Genomic DNA, 23,575 nt, shown 5'->3' with positions numbered 1-23,575 from the left:
CACACACACACACACACACACACACACACACACACACACACACACACACACACACACACACACACTCACATGCTGAAATCTCCAGTCCAGGACATACATGCTTAAACACTTCCACACATACATACACACACAGACACGCATTCAAGGGACTCGCTGACTGAGTCACCATACACTCAGAGGCACAGAATTACTGACTCACACACAGGACCAAACACATACACAAAAAGAAAAAGGTTGTTTGGAAGAGTCAGAACTGTGTGTTGTGTGTGCTATGGCCAAGCTGAGCAGCAGCTGTGTGTGAGCGTTGGATACATCTGAAGGGTCAACACAGCTGTAACCCCCTCCCCCTCCCCTCTCCCCCCTAAGGCCCCTTCTCCTCCCCTCCCATCCCTCATCTCCTGGCTACGCCTAAACACACCATCATGTCCGAGCCGAGGACCAGGAGAACTCCCTCTGCCTTGTCTTCTCTCCCATCCTTCTTCTCCCCATTTCTATCCCTCCTCCTCTCCCTCTGCCTCTCCATTTCCCTCGATCCGGCCTCCTCATCGGCACAGCAGACAGTGCCTGTCATCTCCACGGCGCAAGGCCGCATCCGTGGCATCCTGACCCCACTGCCCTCCGACCTCCTGGGGCCAGTCATCCAGTACCTGGGAGTACCATATGCAAGGCCTCCAACAGCAGACCGGCGCTTCCAGCCGCCCGAGCCTCCTTTGCCCTGGCCAGGAATACGAAATGTGACGCAGTTTGCTCCCGTTTGCCCGCAGTCGCTAGATGAGAGGAGCATGCTGGGAGATATGATGCCTTCCTGGCTCACAGCTAACCTGGATATAGCGGCGACGTACCTCACTCACCAGAGTGAGGATTGTCTCTACCTCAATATCTACGTGCCCACTGAGGAAGGTGAGTGAACCCAAAGGTGTGACTCTCAGGGCCAAGCGTGAATAAATATGCATGCAGGGTTATAATTAGGATGACATGTTTAAGTTTTTTTCACATGTAAGGTCAAAACAGAGTGGCACTAGCTAATTATATCACCATCAATCATATATCACAGCCAATAATCACTTGCAATCTTGGAGTGACTGCAAGGAGATTTTGTGGGCATTTTAGCTGTGACATCAAGATAGTAGTGCTGTCAAACGATTAAAATATTTAATCACGATTAATCGCATTAATGTCATAGTTAACTCGCAATTAATCGCACATTTTTATCTATTCTAAATGTCCCTAGATTTCTTTTTGTCCAATTATTTTTTCTCATTTTAATGCTCTTATCAACATGGAAAAGTGGATCGGCTTGCTTTGTGCTTTTGTTGCCTGGCTTTGATGAGGGGGAGGAGAATTTGCATCAGCTGTGTTCTTGGCCATCAAGTGGTATTTCAGACTGGACGTGCTGCGATGATAGCTCAGTTCACAATGACAAAACACACAGATCACTTTGGTCTTGTCAATGGAACCATTTGGCAACTTTTTAAAAGTAAACTTTCCATTCAGAATCTTATTGGCATCCATTTCGGTGTCTTACGCTCGCCATCCACTCAAGACGTAAAGTCAGCCTACTACTCTTTGGCCGGCTCGCAAGCCCAAACAAGTGTGTGTGGCGTGCCTGTTGTTTTATTTCCGGTCTAGCTAGATCCGGTTTGGTGTTGTAGTTTTTCTAACGTTACTAGTTGTTGCAACAGCATGTGAAAAAAACTACAATGTTTGCTAGGCCAAAAAGAACGTTAATATCGTGATAAAAAAATTGATGCCGTTAAAATGGGTTTGCGTTAACTCCATTAATAACGCGTTTAACTGACAGCACTATAAAATAGATTTTAGATATTAACACTAGATTAAAACATGAAAGTGTCCTGTCAGGGCACAGACATACCCTTGTTAAATATATAACATGACAACAAGTTTTTTTTTTTTTTTAAGTGGGTTGCAGTCCCCGCCACTTGTGCACGCCTCTGGTTGAACCAACACTTAAAATGCAGACACCTGCTTCTGTTGCCAAGGGGTTTACGCCTTTACTTGTGGAGGAAAGTGGGAAGGACACAGACTCACTCATGCATACATATCGGTTCATACACATGCATGTGCCCCTGCACGCATGCACGCACGTACGCACGCACGCACACACACACACACACACACACACACACACACACACACACACACACACACACACACACACACACACACAATGCTCACATCATGGCACGCATGAACACTTCCAAACCCTTTCAATTTATTTCCACCTGCTGAGAAATGAAAGTAGGGAGATATAAAGCATAGTGAAGCAAGGGAGCCACCGCCTGTTCCTGCTTTTGTAGGTATAAACCCACCGAGTGATTAAAGGCTGAGATACATACAAATGGTGGACAGTGGTCAGATACAGACACACACTCACACGTGCACACATGCTCACGCACGCACGCACGCACGCACGCACGCACGCACACACGCACACATGCACACACACACACACACACACTTGATATGGACATTTATTCAAACAACAGACAGAATGGAGGCAGAAGGAAGGTGGGTGGATCTGTGCCTACACTCACGCACAAAAAGTGATTATATATAGCACTGGCATGATGTCACCTTGAACACTGGATAGAACACAGCGTCAGGCCATTTGTTGTTGCAAATATCTATCGATCTATCTATCTATCTATCTATCTATCTATCTATCTATCTATCTATCTATCTATCTATCTATCTATCTATCTTCTGTCTTTCTTTGTGTTTCCCAGACATCCATGAGGAGGGGGGTCAGCGGCCGGTGATGGTCTACGTCCACGGGGGCTCATACACAGAAGGCACTGGCAACATGATGGATGGCAGCGTGCTGGCAAGCTACGGCAACGTCATTGTCATAACCCTCAACTATCGCCTAGGAGTACTGGGTAAAATTATATATCTTTTATACCTAATATATCTCTTTGAAATTTGCTGAACACTCCAGTACTTTATGGTAATATGACTGTTAGTACTGGTGTAGCTGCATTTTAAAATAAATCCCTTTGTCCCCATCACTGTTAAAGCATACCTCTGGATTCTATATTACAATACATTTTCATCCTATTGAGTTATTCAGCAATAGAGATACCCATATCTTGACAACCACTGCATATTACTGGGTATACTGATAATATCACTGCACCTTCTGTATAATAATTTACTTTACACGTTGGGGACTAGGCTAAAGGTCTGTGAATGGATTATAATTGGAAATGCAATTAACACAACTCTGTTGCATTTATTATGTCAGTTTGGGATTTAGCAATTTTCTTTTTTAATAAGTTACCAAAGAGCAAACTGTATTGATTAATGTTCACGTATGAGTAAGTAATGTTTTCATATAAAACCACAGTCAATGTTGTTATTTTAATCCAGTTTTATTTTAATTTTGCAATGGGTTGTCAGGTTTTTACTGGGTGACATATTTATTAGTAAAGAGCTATAAATAATTATAATTAGTATTGATGCAATGTAAATGGTATCTCTTTTAACTAAGGATTAACACACCATTGTTCCTCACTTTGAATTTTACAGTTTCTTTACATTGACATTGATTTTACCATCTGGATTGTTTAATCCTTCAGTGAGCTATGCAATGTAAAAACCAAATTGCTTTATTTATTTATTTATTTATTTATTTTTTAGTGAAAACATGTTCAGTAGGGGTGTCCCTAGTGGAAATAAGCCCCCTAAAGCCAATTTCTTCCACTACTTGCATTGACTCAAATCTGATCCTTTTTAAGTCCCGGTCCCGGTCCCGGTACTATTTACACTGATATAGGTCAGAAGGTAGGATGGAAGGAGACCTAAAATAGCCTTGTATATGAAGGTATGCCAATGTTGAATTCTCCGTGTTGATAGAGAAGGCCATCCAACACATTCATACAGTTCACAATGGTGAGTGAGGGCTTTCATACCAGTGATGAACCTCAGAGCTCCATGGTAAACAGTGTCCAGTGCATGTAAACTTTGAGATGAAGCATTCATGTATAAAACATCACCAAAGTCAAGTACAGACATAAAAGTGGCAGCGACCAGCCTCTTTCTAGATTCGAACGAATGGCAGGATTTGATTCTGAAATAAAATCCTAGTTTAAGTTTTAATCTTTTTGCTAGCTGCTGAATATGAAGGGTAAAAGAAAGAGATTCATCAATATCTTAGAATCCTGGCATTTAGTCTTTTTGCGGCTGTAATTATAAAAATTACAAAGCCAGAGCAGGGCCACAGAAGGGTCAAAAAGACACTTTAAAGCCATCATTTACTGTATTACACTGAGTATAGAGTAATTTGTGTGAGCACAGCATGCCTTCATATTGATTAAGTCAGATGCTCAAGCTGCATATCATTATGGGTTAAATCATGCCCTCACTCTCATTAGGAGTTGCCCACAATTTACTGTAAATATTCATATGAAGAGATTAATTAAAATGTGCCAGCAGGTTAATAAAATGTATGCATATAGTATGTTTCAATTTAGCCTATTCAGCAATATTGAAAATGATTTAACCCAAATGCCATTATCTCTTTAATCTACTTGATTCTGTGGATTTATGTTACAGAAAGTGACATGATAAAATATGTATTTGAATAAGGCCTTTGATAAATTGTATATAGATGCATGTATTAAAATGTACTTACTATAAGAGACAACAGTAAATGAATAATTCTTATGGCATTTGGCTGCTCTTTCTCTTAATTATTTAGTGCACTTTTGAGTTTCCTACCTTTTTATTCAGTTTCAGCACATTTTATAGATCACGTGTACACACAAAACATGTTAATACTGTATGACAGATATGAAGGCCACTTCCCCTTTAATTAGAGAGAAGGTTTTTGAAAATGGAGCAGAGTAGGGTTAAATACATGTTAAAAGGAAAAACATTCAACAAAAGAAATATTGACTTGAGTTTATTAGACCTTGTCTTTTCTGTATTTTATAAGCTTTCAGGGCTTTGGTTAGATACATCTGCGTTGTGGTTGACAAGTAATTCTGACCTTGGGGATAAAACTAGTCGCTACAGCTGTTGTCACCATATTAAGCTTTTTGTCTTCATCTCCATCCTCTGTGTTTACACCACCTCCAATCTGATCATCACCATCATCATCATGAGTAGCAGTGTCTTCCTCTTCCTCTTCTTCTTCTTCTTCTTCTTCTTCCTCCTCCTCATCATTGTCATCATAAGTTGGATACATGAGGTGAGCCCTTATATGCAAAGTAGTGTACAGTTATGCACGTGACTATTTTTTGCAAATCCACTGTAATCTGCTGGAATTTGTGCATTTTTCTAAAATTTAAACATATGAAAGCACCTAAGTGTTAAAATGTATTATTTTAACGGCGTCGCCTTTCTTGCTCATTATATTCTTACAGTATGTGTTCATGGCCAGCTTGAGGTTCAGAGAAATTAGCTGCCTTCTGCAGTAATGAGATATACTGTCGTGGAGTGGGTCATTAGGATCCGTTTGTTTACTTAACACCGTCAGCAGTAAAGGGAACAAGGGATAGCTGCATTTGTATAGGTTTATGTACGTTTGTGTGTAGGTTGATTTTCACTACATGAATATGGATGCACCTTGTTGATTTAATCCAATGTCGAGGAATTGTAGGGGAGGCACATCATTTTTCATTAATTTATTCTTTTGAAATGTATAATAAACAAGACGTGCATACGTACAACATGCATAATTGATCTTAACAGTGGGGATGCCACGATGTGGGAATCACCTTCCTGTGTGCTTCTGTGTGTTTGGACATTGTAAGATGACTTTCTAAAAAGTCAGCAGGAAAAACCTTTTTTGATCGATTCATTATTAATACATAGTTTACTCAAAGAGCATTTTTAGCTTTGATTTCATGTAAGTCTTTAAACTTAAGTACTATATGTTTTATATGTAATAACAATATCTCCCTCTGTCTGCCTGTAGGATTTCTCAGTACAGGTGACCAGGCAGCAAAAGGGAACTATGGCTTGCTGGATCAGATCCAGGCTCTGCGCTGGGTGAAGGAGAACATTGCAGCCTTCGGAGGAGACCCAAGCAGGGTCACTGTGTTTGGATCTGGGGCCGGGGCCTCGTGCGTCAGCCTGCTCACCTTGTCTCACTACTCCGAGGGTAAGGAAGAATCATGGACAAAAACCCTGCTTACTTTGTGTGTTTTATTAACTTATGTGGCAAAGCTGTGGAAAGGTGTGTGCACTTTGAAATGCATAGAGAGTATAGGCAGATAGACAATTGGGCACATATGATGGGTGGTAGGTGGATTGGTGCTGTGAAAGCTATGACACCTATGGTTATGACATCTTTCATGGTCTCCAGTAGACCAATACAGCTTTCAGTTACTGGTATAAATGCCTGAATAAGCCTTCGAATTCTCTGAATAATCAGACAGCCTGTGACTCATACAAATTAGCTGAGAGCTGTATTATTTTAAACTGTTAACCCTTATCTACTTGAACATGATGCTCTACCCATGGCCTGTCAACCTTTTGAATAATGCATGTCTCTGAATTCAGTGTTTTCTTGCTGTGGCAATGCTAGTTTTGCATCTGTTTATGCATGCAAATATATTGTGTAACCCTCCAAGTGTGCAATCATATGGATTAATTCATGCTTGTGCATCCATAAATGTAAACATATGTGTGCCTTAGTTTATATGCTTTGTACACCCATATTTGTATTTATGTGTGTTCATGTGTATCTCAGACCTGTTCCACAGAGCTATCATCCAGAGCGGCAGTGCTTTAGCCAGTTGGGCTGTCAACTACCAGCCCAGCAAGTACGCCCGTCAGCTTGGTGAGAGGGTGGGCTGCGGCATCGACGACAGCACTCAACTGGTCGCCTGCCTTCAGGGCCGGAGTTACCGCGAACTTGTGGAGCAGAGCATAACGCCGGCCAAATATCACACAGCTTTTGCCCCGGTGATTGATGGTGATGTTATACCTGATGACCCCCAGATTCTGATGGAGCAGGGAGAGTTTCTGAACTACGACGTGATGCTGGGGGTTAATCAGGGCGAGGGCGTGAAGTTTGTAGAGGGCATTGTGGACTCAGAAGACGGTGTCACGGCTGAGGACTTTGACTTTGCAGTGTCAGACTTTGTGGATAGTTTGTATGGATACCCAGAAGGCCGAGATACATTGAGAGAGAGCATAAGGTGAGTAAGTCTGTAAATGTCTGAATTTTTTAAGGAATAGTTTGACATTTTGGGAAATACGCTTGTTCGTTTGCCCAGAGTTAGATGAGAACATTGATACCACTCTAATGTCTGCTTGTTACCTATGAAGCAACAGTCAGGAGATTATTATTATATTATATCATAATTATAAGTTATCTTAGCGTAGCATAAAGATTGGAAACAACTACCCTAGCTCTGTCCAAGGGTGACAGAATCTACCTACCAGCAGCTCTTAAGCTCACTAAATAACATGCTATATCTCGTTACGTTAATTGGTACAAAAAACTAAGTGTGAAATTGACAAGCTGTGGTTTTACGGGGGGTTATATGCCGGATTTCTTGGCTGGGAGTAGGAACATCCTTGAATCTTGTCGTCACTGCGACTTTGCCAGGCAACCAGCAGAGACCAAGAATGCACATTACTTCCAATGTGCCTTACTTAATCAAACCAAATCTTGCTAATTATAATCATTTAAACTTTAGACAGAGCCCTGCTAGTTTCCGCTGGTTTCCTGTGTTTATGCAAAGTTAAACTAACCCTCTGCTGGTGGTAGTTTCATATTTAGTATACGGACATGAGAATGGTATTTATCTTCATCCATCTCTTGGCAAGAAAGCGATTAAGTGTATTTCCCCAAATGTCAAGCTATTCCTTCAAATGGATGTTTGAATCTGGTGTTTTCATAAATTTGCATGCACAGTGTAAAGTGTAATATACTTATTAACAGTAAAAGAGTTGTTAATAGATTGGTTGACAGCTAATTGGAAATGTATACACTAAAGGTTCATGTACACGGACTGGGCGGACCGGGACAATGCAGAAACTCGGCGGAAGACTCTGGTAGCGCTATTCACAGACCACCAATGGGTGGCGCCAGCAATCGCCACAGCTGACCTCCACGCTCAGTATGGATCCCCCACATACTTCTACTCCTTTTACCACCACTGCCAGAGTGACGCTACGCCACCCTGGGCTGACTCTGCCCATGGTGACGAGGTAAGCTGATGTCACAGTGTTGCATTGCTTTACCAAGATAACATTAGTGACAGTTGTAGTAGTAGTGTTTGTAAGTGGTGCCACAAGACATGACATTAGATATCAAGAAAAGGAGTAAAGATAACACATTTTGGTTTGGGTACTTCAGGCCAAGGCAAAAATGAAGGTGACTAATGTCTCAAAGATTTTCAAAATATTCTTGCGATAAATCAGGAGCTCTTAGTTTAGATTACCCGTGAAGTGCTGCCTTTATTCAAATTACTTAATACGTTGAATCAAGAAATCCTCTATAGCCTGAAATATTTTAAATGTTCATGGAATTTATTTTCCTGCTGGTCTGATTTCAAAGCTGCTGTATATATACCACTGTGATGATTATATTTTTATTCACTGTGATTTTATATAAAATGTAGTTGTGGGTGCTGTCAAGAGAATGAATGTAATCTGTTGGCTCCTACAGTATCTTAAAATGTGTGTGTGTGTGTGTGTGTGTGTGTGTGTGTGTGTGTGTGTGTGTGTGTGTGTGTGTGTGTGTGTGTGTGTGTGTGTAGGTGCCTTACGTGTTCGGTGTGCCCATGGTGGGACCCACTGATTTGTTCAACTGTAATTTCTCCAAGAACGACGTGATGCTGAGCGCTGTTGTAATGACTTACTGGACCAACTTTGCCAAGACTGGGTGAGCTATTAAAATGTACACTGATGTGAGACGTTGATTTCAGTTGGAAGATCCCCCTTTTGCCTGACTATACTATATAAAGAAGGTCAAGACCAAACAAAACACAGCTTCAGCATGATTCAGCTCTTTATTTCTGCCTTCTTAGACACAGAAATCCGTTTCTAATTTATCAATATTTAATCCCCACCCACATGTAGAAACAAATGAAAGCAAGGCCACTTAATCACATTTTTTAAAACGTGAAAGAAAATGCACAGCTGTCAGTAAAAAAATCAGCCTTTTATCTTCGACCCTCAGCAGAGACAAGGTTCTGGCAACACAGTGTGTTGTTGCTGTAACTGTGGACAGCTCACTCTCAATTTTACAGGAACAAATCACCTCCAAGCTCGAAGTAAGACAGCCAAGACTCAAGTCTGTGATGTCATCAAGACAAACTGCATAGTGCCTCTTTTAGAAGTTTTCTGTATGTTTAATTTGTTGGACTGATTGATAGTTAACATGAACATGGGCATGGAGTGTAGTTATCTGACAGGGTTCACAAAGATAGAGGACAATTAAAGACAAGGAACAAGAAAATAAGGTTTTGCTTAGCAAATGTATTTCCTACAAATGATGTTCATATTGCATGGGAAAATGCCTTGGCGCCAATTTGTAGGACTTGTGAGCAGTAGACAGATTAGCCTAAAGCCATTTCTCTGTCAAGATAAGTAACATTTTAATAGCATGGAAGAAGAAAATGTTTTTCAGAAATATAAGGTTTGGAATGGAAGTTTAAACTGAGAGAACATTTAGTGATGCATTAGAGGAGAACACCGGAGTTTTAGTTCAACAAAAATAACGAGCTCACAGGCAAAGGATATGTTATTATTAAGGATATGTCTTTTCCTTCAAAATGGCTTTGATGTATGACAAAAAAGACAGTACTTTAGATACAATTATGAAAGCAGCACTGCAGACACATTTTGGCAGAGGGTGCACACAGGTTGTCTATCATGTCAAAATATTGACAAGGCTTCTCTTCTCTTCTCTCTTTCTGCACCCTCATTTATCCATTAATGGTCAAAACTGGTGAGACAGAGAGCTTATTCAATACGTTAAATCAAAATTAAGATCATCTGTCAGTGGCTAAAAGAGCTTCTAGAGATCCAATTTATAAAATTGAAACTGAAATGATCTGCCAGTAGCTAAGAATACTACAGTTGTTTAACCCAACAGTCCACACTGATAAGAGTACTTTTTATCTCTCCACTCTGACATGATATACAAGATAAAAGTAATTGTTGAGGATGGACCCTCTTTCTGCAGTGCTGAAAGTGAGTAATTACCAGTAATTAATCCAATCGAGGCTCACTCCACTGAGACCTCTTCAGATTTACAGAGACATCTGCAGTTTAGACCTTGATCAAAATCACCATAGAGCCTCGCACAACATACAGAATTAGGACAGTGCTCTTACTTATTTGTCTTTAACGCGGGTGCATTAAGGCAATCACATTGTATCAAGTTGTTGTTACCACCACAGCAAGCTGCAAGCTGCAGAGCAAAATCACCAAGGAGGGTTGTTAAGATGTCAGTGTGCACTTCAATTATCAATGGGGAACCTTCTCTGAAGTAAGATTTCAACCAGTTGAGAGTGCCTCAGATGATGGAACTCACTTAACAGGGAGGATATGATGCTCCCTGATGTATATTTTGTAAGCCTCTGTGTGGGCGTATAAATGTGTTTGTGTGCCGGTAGGTCTTTACACTAGCTGCCTGTTTGTGCTGTTCATAAGGTGTTGATTGACAAGTGAGTGCATAGCGTGTAACTGGCAAGTCTGTGAAGATGTGCTACTCTTTCATTTACGTCATTTTTGCTGCTGACACAAACAAGTCGGTAAATTGTCAAATAAGTGCCTGTCTGTATGTGTCAGAGAGGTGATTTTTCAGTATCTCTTCACTATACATCAGACACATTCATCTTTAATAAAGATATCTGTCCGTTTATAGAGTGGCAAATATCCACATACAGTTCAAACTGCAGGAGATTGAACTGTGCATTAACGTAAATATTTTGTAAAAGGCATATACAGTAAAATGGACAAGAATTAATGATCTGCAACTGAATCCCCTTTGAGCTATGTTCACAGAAACATAAAACTTGTATTGCTTTGTGCAAATATTTTTTGCCACTGGTTTGTCTTGTGTTACTTTGATATTGATTTAGAAAGATGTATGCCAGCACTGGTGAAACTATTGGATAGCATGAGAGAAACTCATACTCTCCAGAGGAAGGGAGCCAGCTGAGAAAAAAGTCTTCAGCAGCTCTGTTGGGAGTCTCTGACATTTAAACAACTGAAAAGCATGAAATATTGGTATTTATTGAATCATTGCACTAAAATTCCAATTTTAAAATATGACCATTGAATGTAATTACGTGGGTGGAAACTTTGTATTCTCTGTTGCATTTAATTGTGGTTTATTTAATCCTATGTCAATCATGGAATGGTCTAGCTGTTAGGTTGAACTATTATTTTGGTGATTTGATTTAGATTTTTACATGGTGTTACATAATCTGACAGATACTTTACTATTGCTATAGAGTTATGTAATTGTTTTTATTATTATATTTCTTTGTTCTTTTTGTGTATGATTACAGCGATTTGTAGAACAACAGGTTCAGAGGGGATACAAACAATGTCTCGCTTAACACAAATGAAAAATTCTTTATTTTTTTACCAATAAATGATGAAAACAAAAAAACAAAAAAACTTACATAACAACCAACCCATGTGGATGTGATTAAATAAATCATTGTGTTTCATACTTTCCAGTGACCCAAACCAGCCAGTTCCTCAAGATACCAAGTTCATCCACACTAAACCTAACCGTTTTGAAGAAGTGGCCTGGTCTAAGTACACCCCTAAAGAGCAGCTGTACCTCCACATTGGCCTGAAGCCGCGTGTCAGAGACCACTACCGTGCCACCAAAATCTCCTTCTGGCTCCAGCTGGTCCCTCACTTGCATCATGTCAACGAGCTCCTCCAATCGGTGTCCTCCTTCACCCATAGTCCCTCTCCACAAGATGACACTCCTTATTCTTACACCAAGCGTCTAGCCAAAGGTTGGCCGCCTAGTAGTACACGTCACCCAGGTTCACAAGCAGGTACTCCACAGCCGCCAGAGTCTGCTTTAGGCCAAGGTGGAGGGGAAGACGGGGTCCGCGTCCCTAATGAAGACTACTCAACTGAACTCTCAGTGACGATTGCGGTGGGAGCGTCACTGTTATTTCTTAACATCCTTGCGTTCGCGGCCTTGCTGTACAAGAAAGACAAGAGGCGTCTGGAGCATCGTCGGCCACGTCCACTTCCTCCCCCGAGACGAGACATCACACCTGCAGATGTTGCGGCCCACCTGCAGGGGGAGGGACTGATGTCTTTACAGGTAAGTCATGTGTTCTTTTATATTCACTGTGCTTGTGTGTGCCACAACTGAGGCCAATGTGTGGAGTGTCTGTGTGCTTCTGTAGTAACATCATTTAAAAGTAATATGAAAATTAATAATGCTTATTGTTAATAATCGCTCGTATTATTATAAGTTTAAGAAATATCAAACCAGTTGAGGTTGTGTGCATGTTACTGAATGAACTCCTTTCTTGCCAGTGAAGAAGCTGCCAGTTGACCACTTGCACACTGCAAAACACAGCTTGTCGTCAGCAGATATTATCAGTTTGAGATGTGTGTGTTTGTGTGTGTATCTGTGAGTATGTTTTGATGCATGTGCATGTGTGAGCTAGGTCCAATTGCCTGAATTGCTTCCAATTGCCTCCAATTCATCCACCAACTATTTGGCTTCTTTTAAGCTCAGTTAGTGGCTCTGATATCTCACACAGTCAGTGCTAAATGTCAAATCTCTTATGAAGCTGACAAATACTGTTAATTGGCAATTCAACTAAAGTAATGTAGCTCAACATTGTAGCTGCTTTTGTAATTGTGTTATGAAATATCATTGTGTGGTGATTTTGTGGTGGTTTTAGCCTTTCGGGCACCACCAGTAGACCTAACGTGACAAGGAAAAATCAAGTCTTTTTGTATTAGCATAGGTTATTGTTATGCACTGTATGCTTGTGTTAAACCTAATTCTTCTGACTAGGAAAAACATGCTGGCCTTGCAGAGGCTAGACATCACCTAGAAATTATTCAAAATGAGTCAGGAGTGGTTTAGATGATGATGACAAATAGCAGTGATACAGTTTGATTTGTTTTGCCGGATGCTTGATCTGAAACAAATCTAACTGGAGTAAACCTCAACTTACTATGAGAATTTAGACTCTTGATAGATAATTTCACAAATGTTAATGAGTCACTGTAGTAATTTTTGAGAAATTAAGGTTTACAGAGGGTTATGTTTGGGGATGCATGTATCTGCTTGATTGACAGATGTCTAAGCCAATGACACTAACACAGATAGTGGTTTCCAGTTTTTACCCTTTATAGTTAAAATGATGTCTATGTTACATTTATATGTACTGTAGGGCTTAAGTATTATAAATATGGATTTTTGGTGTATTACATATTGTGAATATATGATCATTTCACATTATTTAGAATAAATGGTATTTAAAAATGAGCAGTTGTTTTACACATGAAGTGTTTTGTCTGATGAAATCCGTAACAGTGGAACACAGTTTTTTCATTGAACCTCAGTTTTACTATTCTATAGGCCCACGTGATAATGTATACATTTGCCATATCATGATATATATTGACATTCACAATGAGCTTAACTAATTAGTTGATTTATTGAAAATGAATCAGCAACTATTTTGATTGTTTAAGTCATTTGAGATCATTTTTATGGTTCCAGCTTCTCAATTGTGAGAATTTGCTGCTTTTTTGTTCGTTTTATATCATGACTGTAAATTGAAAAAACATCGTATATCATTGTAAAACATCTTTGGGGTTTGGACTGTTGGTTGGACATTAGGAATTTGTAATGGGCATTTTTCACTATTTTCTGACATTTTATGTGTTATAGAAAATATAAATGAATCAAAAGAAACTATTTGGTAGCTTAATCAATAATGAAAATTATATTGTTAGTGGCATCCATAGACTTTTTTTTTATTACATTACATTATTTTAGTTTCTTTCCCTTTCTGTCTCTGTGTGTCCCTTTGCTTTAACTCCTTATCTGACCATATACTTATCCACCATCCAACCTTTTAGGTGAAACAGCTAGAGTGTGATGCGGCATCAGCAGACGAGAGGAACAACACTCACCACCATCACACTCTGGATACGCTGGACGCCCTGGACGGCATGGACACCCAGGACATCTACAGCACACTGGACACTGTGCGCCTCACCTGCCCGCCCGACTACACCCTCACCCTGCGCCGCTCGCCTGACGACGTCCCACTCATGACCTCTCTGACCCCAGGATCACTGCCTGTGACTCCTGGATCACACCCTGTTACCCCGGCAACTCCGATGACCCCCATGACGCCTGGATCAGTGGTGGGGATGAGGATGGGGCACCCGCACCAGGGATACACACACCATAGTCCATATAGTAATACACACTTGCCACACACACACATCTCCACGCACACACACTCCACCACTCGTGTATAACCGCAGCAAGATACTTGCACACACAGGGACATAATTACAACACAAACATACTAACACACACACACACACACACACACACACACACACACACACACACACACACACACACACACACACACACACACACACACACACACACACACACACACACAGACAGAACAAAGGACTTAAATACCTCTACTAATTACCCTGCAGGATTGTTACAGATGGAGTGACAGAAAGACATTTTCAGTAACAGGATGAAAAGACAGACAGCTGTGTGTTGCATGTTGGGGAATTGAAGACAAACTGGATCCCGGGAGATGCAGTTCTATGCATCATTCGCTCATAACCTTGAACAAGACGAGCCAAGACATCCAACAAATGTCTCAAACCCTGCTTTGGATATTAAAACTTCTGCTTTTTCTACACCTGAGGAGGAAGAGGAGGAGCGCTGTGGCAAAAGGGTCAGTTATGGATCAGTTTACATCTCCTACTGTACCTGTGCTGCACAGTGAAGCAGTGCTGAGACTGAGCAGATGCAGAACTGAGCTAACAAGTACTACACACACACAGACTGCTGATGTCAACTTGAACAACCTGTGAAATGTGAATGTAGCATTTTTTTTCATTAAAAGATCAAAGGCCCTATCTGCCAAGGATGAAACTAAGCTGAGGAGAATATAACAAAATGTCAGCAAGAGATGGATGTAAAGACAGGCAGAGAGGAAGAGGGGATTAAAAAAACATCATTAGCTGAAGGAAAGGCTGGTCAGATGGTGTGAAAGAGATTAAGATTTTATTGCGAGGGATTTAACAGTTGTGAGAGCGAGAAAGACAAAGTGAGATAGAGTGATATGGAAAACACAGGAAAGTGTGCCAAGAGAAAGAAATTAGCTTCAGAAGATGAAAGGGCCTCTGAAGTGTTGTCAGACTTACTGAAGAATCACTTTAACCAGCTATGTGTTAAACTCTTGTAAATAGACTGGAAAGATACAGATGATATATTATGATTTATAGCATTTACCTGCTCTTGCATTCAAACATGACTTATTTAACCACATTATTGCTATCATTTCATATATTACTATATTATTGTATAGGTGTCCTGAAGCAAGGCTGGTTGGCTTTCTATCTCACCCACTGTAGTATGTACACAGTACCTTTATTTAAAGGATATATTTGCTATGCACAGTCATTTCAATAATTCTTAACTGTGTAAACATCTCGATACCTGTATAGTAGTTGAAGAATAGGACATTTTCACACCATCCTGTCTAGTTGTTTGACCATCGGATGATGAGCTAGTACTGTGTAGATAATGCAAAATTGGTGTGATGATTGAGCACCAGCCAAAAACCATGACCCTTAACCCTTTAATCCTAATCCCTTCCCGTTCGCCCCGTTCTCCTCTCCTTGTTCCTAACATTTCTCTTAAAGGCTTTATCCTTAATTGCTAATAAACCCAACCTTAATTAATGTGTTTGCAGACAGACAGGTGGTGATGATTCCGTCGGTCCCACGTCACAGCGTGTCCCAAAAATACCAAGAATGCTTTCTCGTATTTGTCTATACATTTCACACCTTACCAGGGGCCCCGGTATTTCTTGAAGCCTGCTTGAACTACCTAATGCTGACTGAAACTAGCCTGGTTGACACCAGACCCTTCTCAGTTGTAACTGAGAGTGGGTCTGGGGAACGTTCATTCACAGCTCATTTCCAAAGGGAGTCACCAACGGATGCCGCTCAAATGCCTCTGGATAGTCCTTCAACCAATCAGACCAACGATCTGGGTGACGTAGCAGCGACAGCGGCATTAACAGTTTGCTGCGCTTCGGTGGCCGTCATGTTGAATGTAAACAAAAAGCTGCTTGCCGTTGCTACGCTATCATCATCGTGTAAAGCCCACTTCAAGGGTTGTGATTGGTGCCTCGATTTGGAAACATTGGTAATGGGCTTAAATGCGCTCTTGGCCAGACTGACTTGCAGAGCAAATCTCAAATTTGCCGGAAGTTCGTCAGGGTTTTCCCAGGCTAGACTGAAACCTTATTTAACTAAGAATTGTTGAAGCTTAAAATATCAGTGTCACCCATAGTCTGTAGAAAAACTTGGATCTGTCACCCTCATTTTAATTAAAGCCTGGAGTTCTATTTACTACCTGCCACCATGTTGTCAATTGTTCAGAGCCAAATTTGATTAATTAGGTAGAGCCTGGGCGGAGCTGATGATCAGCGGCTTGATGTAATAGTTCACATCGATGGCAAACGCACCTCCAAACATAATGCTTTTTAAGCCTTAATATCCTCTTAATGCAGTCATATTTTTTTCAAATGGCCACCAAGACATAAATTATTAAAAAAACCACTAACATCTTGTGGCAATAATAATTGATTTTATTTCAGAGAAAAGTTGGAGGTTTTCCTGCTGACTTCACAATGAGTGCTTGAGGACAGTGGTGGTTACTGCTATCACAACACGACTGGCAGCTTTCATGAAATTCATATTGACAAATTATGTGGCAGAGATGCAGTACTGTCATAGCTGTCATTAAATACATGACAAATGGTCAAACAAATGGTCAAACTCTGTCTACTGTATCTGGTTTCTAATGTAAAGATAAAAACCCTATATGTCATCTAAACAGCAAACCGTAAACTTCCAAACCTTGATTCTAAGTAACTTAACGAAAGGCCCTAACCCTGATATTGTAACTTTCCTGTTTTATCTTCTTTCCCTGCTCCTTTCCTTACCCTAAACTGTCCCATCCACCCCAGTCCTGCCCCCCCCCCCCTCCCAACCTCATCTGTGCAACTACATGCAGCTTTCTCACAGTGAGGCCTATTTAACCTCCTCTCATCATAAGTAACTTCTTCATGAGAGATTTTAGTTAATTGTCAACAGAATACATGAAAAATGAAAGCTGATCAATTTGTGGATGACAAGCAAAGAACTTTTACAAAACAATATAAAAATAACATTTGGATGTTTGATTGACTGAATATTTTTTTCATATGGGTTTATTGACTCAGCGGATGCCTGGATTGTGTCAAGCATAAAACATTTCTGCTGCATTTTTGAAAAATAAAAATATCAGTATTTTACAATTTATGAGCATTTTAAATGTCTTGTATGTCTTAATTCAGAATTATGGAGGTGTTCATAGAAATGTAGAGGGGATGTAGGGGGGTTTTCTAACTGCATCCTCTGTTTTAAGAATATATATGTGATTCCTTACCACATAATTTGCCAGTTGATGCGCAGTGCGCAGTACACATGAAATTAGCAGTGATATTGTTAGACAATAATATCCATTGTTCTTTCATTTGTTTTAAATTGGTAATTGGGTTTTGGGTATTGAAAAGTTACATTTCCAAAATAAAAGTGGTTTACTTTATACTGATCCTCAAAGAAATAGTTTGACATTTTTGGAGATACATTTATTTGCTTTCTTGCTGGGCGAGTGTCTGTAAACTAAATCTGAAGCTATAGCCACGAGGCGGTTTGCTGAAATGGGACATATCATGCTAATTTCAGGTTCATACTTTGTGAGTTTGTGGGTTTCTAGATGTTCAAAAAACAAATTATATTTCTTATACTCTCTGTCTAAATAGACATGTCTGAAATACTCCGTCTGTTTAAGCCCACTCCCTTCATATTTAACATACAGACATGAGTTGTATCAATCTTTTCATCTAACTCTCAGCAAGAAAGTAAATAAGATTATTACTCAAAATGTCAAACTAAGCCTTCAAATTTAAAGTAAAAATAATACATAGGTATTATATTTAGCTTTGCTCTATAGTGCATATGTTGTACAATTACTGAAGTCCTTACTGCAGCAAAATAAGGAGATATTAGTGTAAATCATTGCAGACCAGCAGCCCCTGCCAGTGCCAGCTGGCCAAGGAGACCCTGTGAGTTGTGAAATAACCAAATTCATGGCTGACTTCCAGACCAGATTGATGTCTCCTACAGTGTCCCCCCGCTCTAATCCCATTAACTAGATATAACGGCAGTTAATTTGATTTATGGCTGGCAACACAAAAAGCATGAGTTCAAGTCACGACCAGGTGTTTTTTTGTTTGATGTCAACGTGTGCAGAAAGGGACCTGAGAAGCCACTTTAAGTTGCTCAGAACTGAAAAATGACTCAGTAACACTGTAATTTCAATTTGACATTTCCAGAACGACTGCTTACGCAGTGGACTACTTTTTACTGAATCAAAAGTCACTCGGACTGAGAAACACATTTTCCCGTAGTTTAATTGAACATTGTATGTTTTCTTGAATGGTGGCATCTATCTAAGAATCTAAGTGCAACACAGAAAGGAAGTGTGTACCAAAATGTTTCCAGATGGTTGGGATTGGAACATGTTCACAGAGACCTGACTAATATTTAAAAACTGAATATAAAGCATCTGGAGACTATTTCAAGGTAAAATTTGGCAGTGTTCGATAACTGCTAAAATCTTAAGCATTTATTGTTTAAGTGTTGGCTAATTTTTTAATCCAAAAGCTAATCTTCAGTGGAGAGTTCACTGTCCTTCATGTGATATGCTGGAAACAAGGTCAATGAGTACATTTTTTTCAACGCCCATTGTGACAATTTGCCTAAATATACTAAACGTCACTTAGTGGAGGTGAAATTAGCTCCAAGCAGAAACCGAGCAGGGAGTCACGTCACCTTCTGAATGGGATGTTTTACCCACTTCACTTAACAAAGATTGAACATAGACATTGTTTAAACAAGATTAAGACTCTAGAGCCATGTTAGTGGCTCTGTAAGGCTGCATTTAGGCATAGTGGTGGGTTGATTTAGGCTAAATGCTCAGCATGCTAACATGCTTACAATGACAATGCTAACATGCTAATTCTTTTTTATAAAGGAGCGTATCTATGTTCCCAGGAGTTCCCAAGCTTAATATCCTCTTAATATGACAAATTAAGGAAACCTTTCAAATGGTTTTATGTTCTTAGCAATGTTTTCCCCTAGGTCAATGTGTTGAAATCACCCACCTACAGCATAGCCTACTGATGTTAAACTCCTCCTGATGTTAAACTCCTCCTCCCTTCAAATTTGCAGGCAAGACAATTTTCTTGGCTTTTGACATTTATATCTCCACAGTGGCTGAGCATATTCTTACCATTCAAACTGTATATGAAAGGTCCTTCTCCCTTTGTTCTTTTGTATTTTGAACTGCGAGGGTAGCCCTTACCAATCACTTAGACCCACAAGCCCTGGAAACATAGGGATGATCCGGTATAGTTGTTGTTAAAAAAAGTCAGGAGGTCACCATTAGCTTTCATCTCTTGGGACCATGAAAAAAAATGTCAACAGTCATTGCCATTTCTAGAGCCACGCTGCTAGTGTTGCTAAAAAACAAAATTATTATACATACAGTGGTATAATTCCAGTACAGAATATGATCAAATACTGTCTGACTTTAGTCACACATACAATATATTTCTGGCTTCTGATTTGAGCAAATTATCCCTGCTTGTGTTGCACCCCATGGTCTAAAAGGCCGTGACAATGTCAACTCCTCCTTTTTCTTTCTAGGGGAATCGAGGAAACGAGTAGGGAAGGCGGGGGCTAAGATAAAGCTAAAAAGTATTTGACAGTGTTGTAATGTAACAAAGTACAAATACTTTGCTACCGTACTTAAGTAGAATTTTCAAGTATCTCTACTTTACTTTACTTTGTTATTTATATTTCCGGAAACTTTTAATTTTACTCCACTACATTTCCTAAATAAAATGTATACTTTTACTCCACAACATGGAGCAAGCATCTTAGTTACTTGTTACTACAAAATAAAATCAGAAGAAATTTGTTATACTGGAAAAAAGCAGGTTTGGAAAAATGCCTGTGTGTTGCCAAGCAGCAAAAAAAAAAACAATAGGCCAAAACTAAAGAAGAAGAGGAGGAAGCATAATGACTGATAGTGTCATGGAAGCACCTGGTGCAGGCTCTGCCACCATGGTAACAGACGATGACCACCCCGATGACAGTGGTGATGAAGATAACGTTACTTTGGCCATAAAGTTCATAATCAAAGTTTTTTTTACTTTTACTTCTAATACTTAAGTACATTTTACTAATACATTATCAGAAAATGACTTTTGATACTTAAGTACAGTAAATAGCAGATACTTTAAGACTTTTACTCAAGTAATATTCTAAAAGGAGACTAACTTCTACCAAAGTCATTTTCTGGTAAGATACCTGTACTTTTACTCAAGTATTGCTTTCAAGTACTTTTTAACAAGACTGGTATTTGAGCAAGAAAATATTGAAAGAGGAGTAGAAGTGGAGGATGCCTATGACTGATAATAGGACATGGAGAGGGAGGGAGTGAATGACATAATGTAAAGGAGAGTAAATAAAAAGGATGCACAAAAGGAGGAGAAGAGAGGAGGGGAACAGATAAGGGGAACTCATTAAGGAATGGAACACAGCCTGTCTGGTTGTTTACTGGCTGGCAGACTCCTTGTACTTAATCACTCCTGCCAAGACACACGCATGCACGCAGGCACGCACGCACCCACACATGCACGCACTCATGAACATGAGCAAATGCATGCTTCCTCAAACTTTTGCATGTCTGACACACTGTGCACATACATACATGTCTGCCTCACAATGTATGCATCTACAGACACACACACAGACACACAGACGCACACACACACACACACACACACACACACACACACACACACACACACACACACACACACACACACACACACACACACACACACTACTGCATGCCTCATTGCAACTGGAGTCACTGAATCATTTTCTCTGCGGCCTTCATCACTCTCAGTATTACACTATCCTCCTCTTATCTCTTCACGGTTCCTATCGCCTCCCTCACATCCTCCTCTCCTCTGTTTTTTTTTGCTGTATATACTGTATCCTTCTTCCTCTTACTCTCTGCTCCTCTCCTGTTGGTCTTCTCACTATCATAAACTTTCACCTCATTCCCTCCCCATCCCCTCCTCTTCTCTGTCTGGATGGGTTCCCTCTTATCTAACAACCTTGAGATGATCTTTAAAGCGTTATTGCAGCCGAGTATGTGAGGTCACACTGTCTCCAGTCTCTCTTCTCTTTTCTCATCTACCTGCGCCTCTCGTTCCACTCCTCTCTCCTCTCGTATCCACTTCACTTCTCGTTTTTTGCTCTTCTTCTATCTAATCTGCCCTCCTCCTCCTCCTCCACACTTTCTCTCCCTCTGCATCTTTTCCCTTTGTTTCATCTCACACTCTATTTCTCTCCTGTTCTCTTAACATCTATACCTCATCTGGTGTCTCCTCTCCTCTCCTCTCCTCTCCTCTCCTCTCCTCTCAATTTTCCTCTAGCCTTTTTCTCTCTTTCCCATCCCCCTCCTACTCCCACTGCTGTCTCCCCCTCTTTTTGCCCAACTGATTTACTTCCCTCCTTGCTCTTTTCATCCCCGTTTCTTCACCCTCTCCTAATCTAAAAAGCTGTGAAGAGTTGATACAAGGTTCCTTTGCTGTGTGTGCGTACATGCCTATTTCCGCACGTGTCTGGGTTTTTTGAGTGTGGGTGTGTTGTTGTGGGGATGTTACACGCATAACTGTCTTCCAAGCAGCCGACAGCCCCGCAGTGTTTTTGCTCTCTAATTAATTAAGCGTGGGATGCTTTAGTCTGTTTATTGCTTGTCTGTCTGGCTTGCATTATGTCTGTTGACCATCTCTCACCTCTCCATTGCAATGTTTATACGTCTGCTACATCTGTCCCCTGTCTACCTCCCCTTTTATCTTTCTCTCTCAATCTCTGATAGTATGCTCTGTCAGACTTCTCTCTGTTGGAGAATTGCTACATAATTCAGTCTGCTCTGATGCCCGCTGCTTTTCATAAAGGAACGTAAACAACAGCAGTAACACACTTGGTCCAGCTGAGGTCAGCATTGTTTCCTGCAGGAAAGGATGCCTTATTGACAAAATCTAGGGCAAATATTCACCCTAATGTGCTGTTGTTTTTTTTTCACAGGGGTGAAAAAAATATTATTTTTATGTGAGCTGCTTCATTACAGCTTGCTTACTCTTACAGGAGAATCATACCACACATATTGGGCCAGTTGTGCATTTGAGTGAGCCATGACTTCCTCTGCATTTTTACATAATAGCACAATGTGTCACATGTTTAGTGAAGCAGTCTCATCTGCTGGTAAAAATAGTGAGATAGAATACTGTAATAGGAATACTACTAAAAACATAATCAACTTAAAAACATACAATTATAGGAGACAGGAGAATCAAACACATTATCATTTTTAGCATATACTGTTCTGCACAGAGGGTTAATGGTTAAAGAATGTTGTCCATGTTTCATGTTTACAGACTCTCTGCTGAGATATAAAATATTTCTACTGTCATTTGCTATTCTTTCTTTTGTTAAGGAAGGATGGAGGAGAGTGTGTGTACCATTCCCAGGCTGTCCTGCTGCTAGACAGGATTGTGTGTGTGTGTGTGTGTGTGTGTGTGTGTGTGTGTGTATACCATTCACATGGACCATCCCTGTCTGCTCTGTGTGCACTGCCCTCAGGTAGAGAGAGAGAGATGAAAATACAGTGTGTGTGTGTGCATATGTGTGTGTGTTGTTGTTGGCCTGTGATATCGCTCAGACAGGAAGGAAGTTTGGCTTTCAGCATTGACTTTACTCACTGCAAAAACGTACCCAACACACACACGCACACACACACGCACACACACACACACACACACACACACGCACACACACACACACACACACACACACACACACACACACACACACACACACACACAGGCTGTAAACTGTCTGTGACTCTGAAGATAGAATCCGATCATCTCACACCCTGCAGTCTACAGCCTGCAGTTTTTTCCTTTGCATGCAGAAAATAACTAGTTATTTTGTTTACTTTCTGCTAGTTAAATCCCTCACAAGTTCTCATGCTGCTGCTTTAAGCCGTGATGTCGCCCCAAAATAGCCTAGAAAGCAACCTAATTGGTTTTGTAATGTGACCTCCTGTGTCACACTGAAGCCCACTGTGCTCTAAGTTTGGCTGCTTGTGTTTGTTTAAGAATGCAGCACTCTCTGTATTCCCACT

The 23,575-nt window shown here is 40.4% G+C and overlaps 1 protein-coding gene across 2 annotated transcripts in view; it reads left to right on the top strand.

The window, feature by feature from the left end:
- The window catches only part of LOC144525149 (neuroligin-4, X-linked-like), a 17,583-nt gene extending 65 nt beyond the window's left edge, over nucleotides 1–17,518 (top strand). Inside the window, exons 1-8 of one of the 2 annotated variants that reach the window (XM_078261694.1) lie at nucleotides 1–900; nucleotides 2,748–2,900; nucleotides 5,942–6,127; nucleotides 6,719–7,169; nucleotides 7,974–8,187; nucleotides 8,739–8,863; nucleotides 11,677–12,286; nucleotides 14,071–17,518. The exon at nucleotides 1–900 is cut by the window's left edge and continues 65 nt beyond it. In XM_078261694.1, the coding sequence (XP_078117820.1) occupies nucleotides 423–900; nucleotides 2,748–2,900; nucleotides 5,942–6,127; nucleotides 6,719–7,169; nucleotides 7,974–8,187; nucleotides 8,739–8,863; nucleotides 11,677–12,286; nucleotides 14,071–14,478 (2,625 nt within the window). In that variant the 5' untranslated portion in view covers nucleotides 1–422 and the 3' untranslated portion in view covers nucleotides 14,479–17,518. Of the gene's footprint in view, nucleotides 901–2,747; nucleotides 2,901–5,941; nucleotides 6,128–6,718; nucleotides 7,170–7,973; nucleotides 8,188–8,738; nucleotides 8,864–11,676; nucleotides 12,291–14,070 lie in introns of both variants that reach the window. The other variant, XM_078261695.1, reaches the window with a different exon arrangement.
- The last annotated feature ends 6,057 nt before the right edge of the window (nucleotides 17,519–23,575 follow it).

This window comes from Sander vitreus, chromosome 11 (genome assembly GCF_031162955.1).
Source record: "Sander vitreus isolate 19-12246 chromosome 11, sanVit1, whole genome shotgun sequence".
NCBI lineage: Eukaryota > Metazoa > Chordata > Actinopteri > Perciformes > Percidae > Sander > Sander vitreus.
The sequence above is the reverse complement of the archived record's forward strand: the minus strand, read 5'-3'. Positions and strand labels throughout refer to the sequence as shown.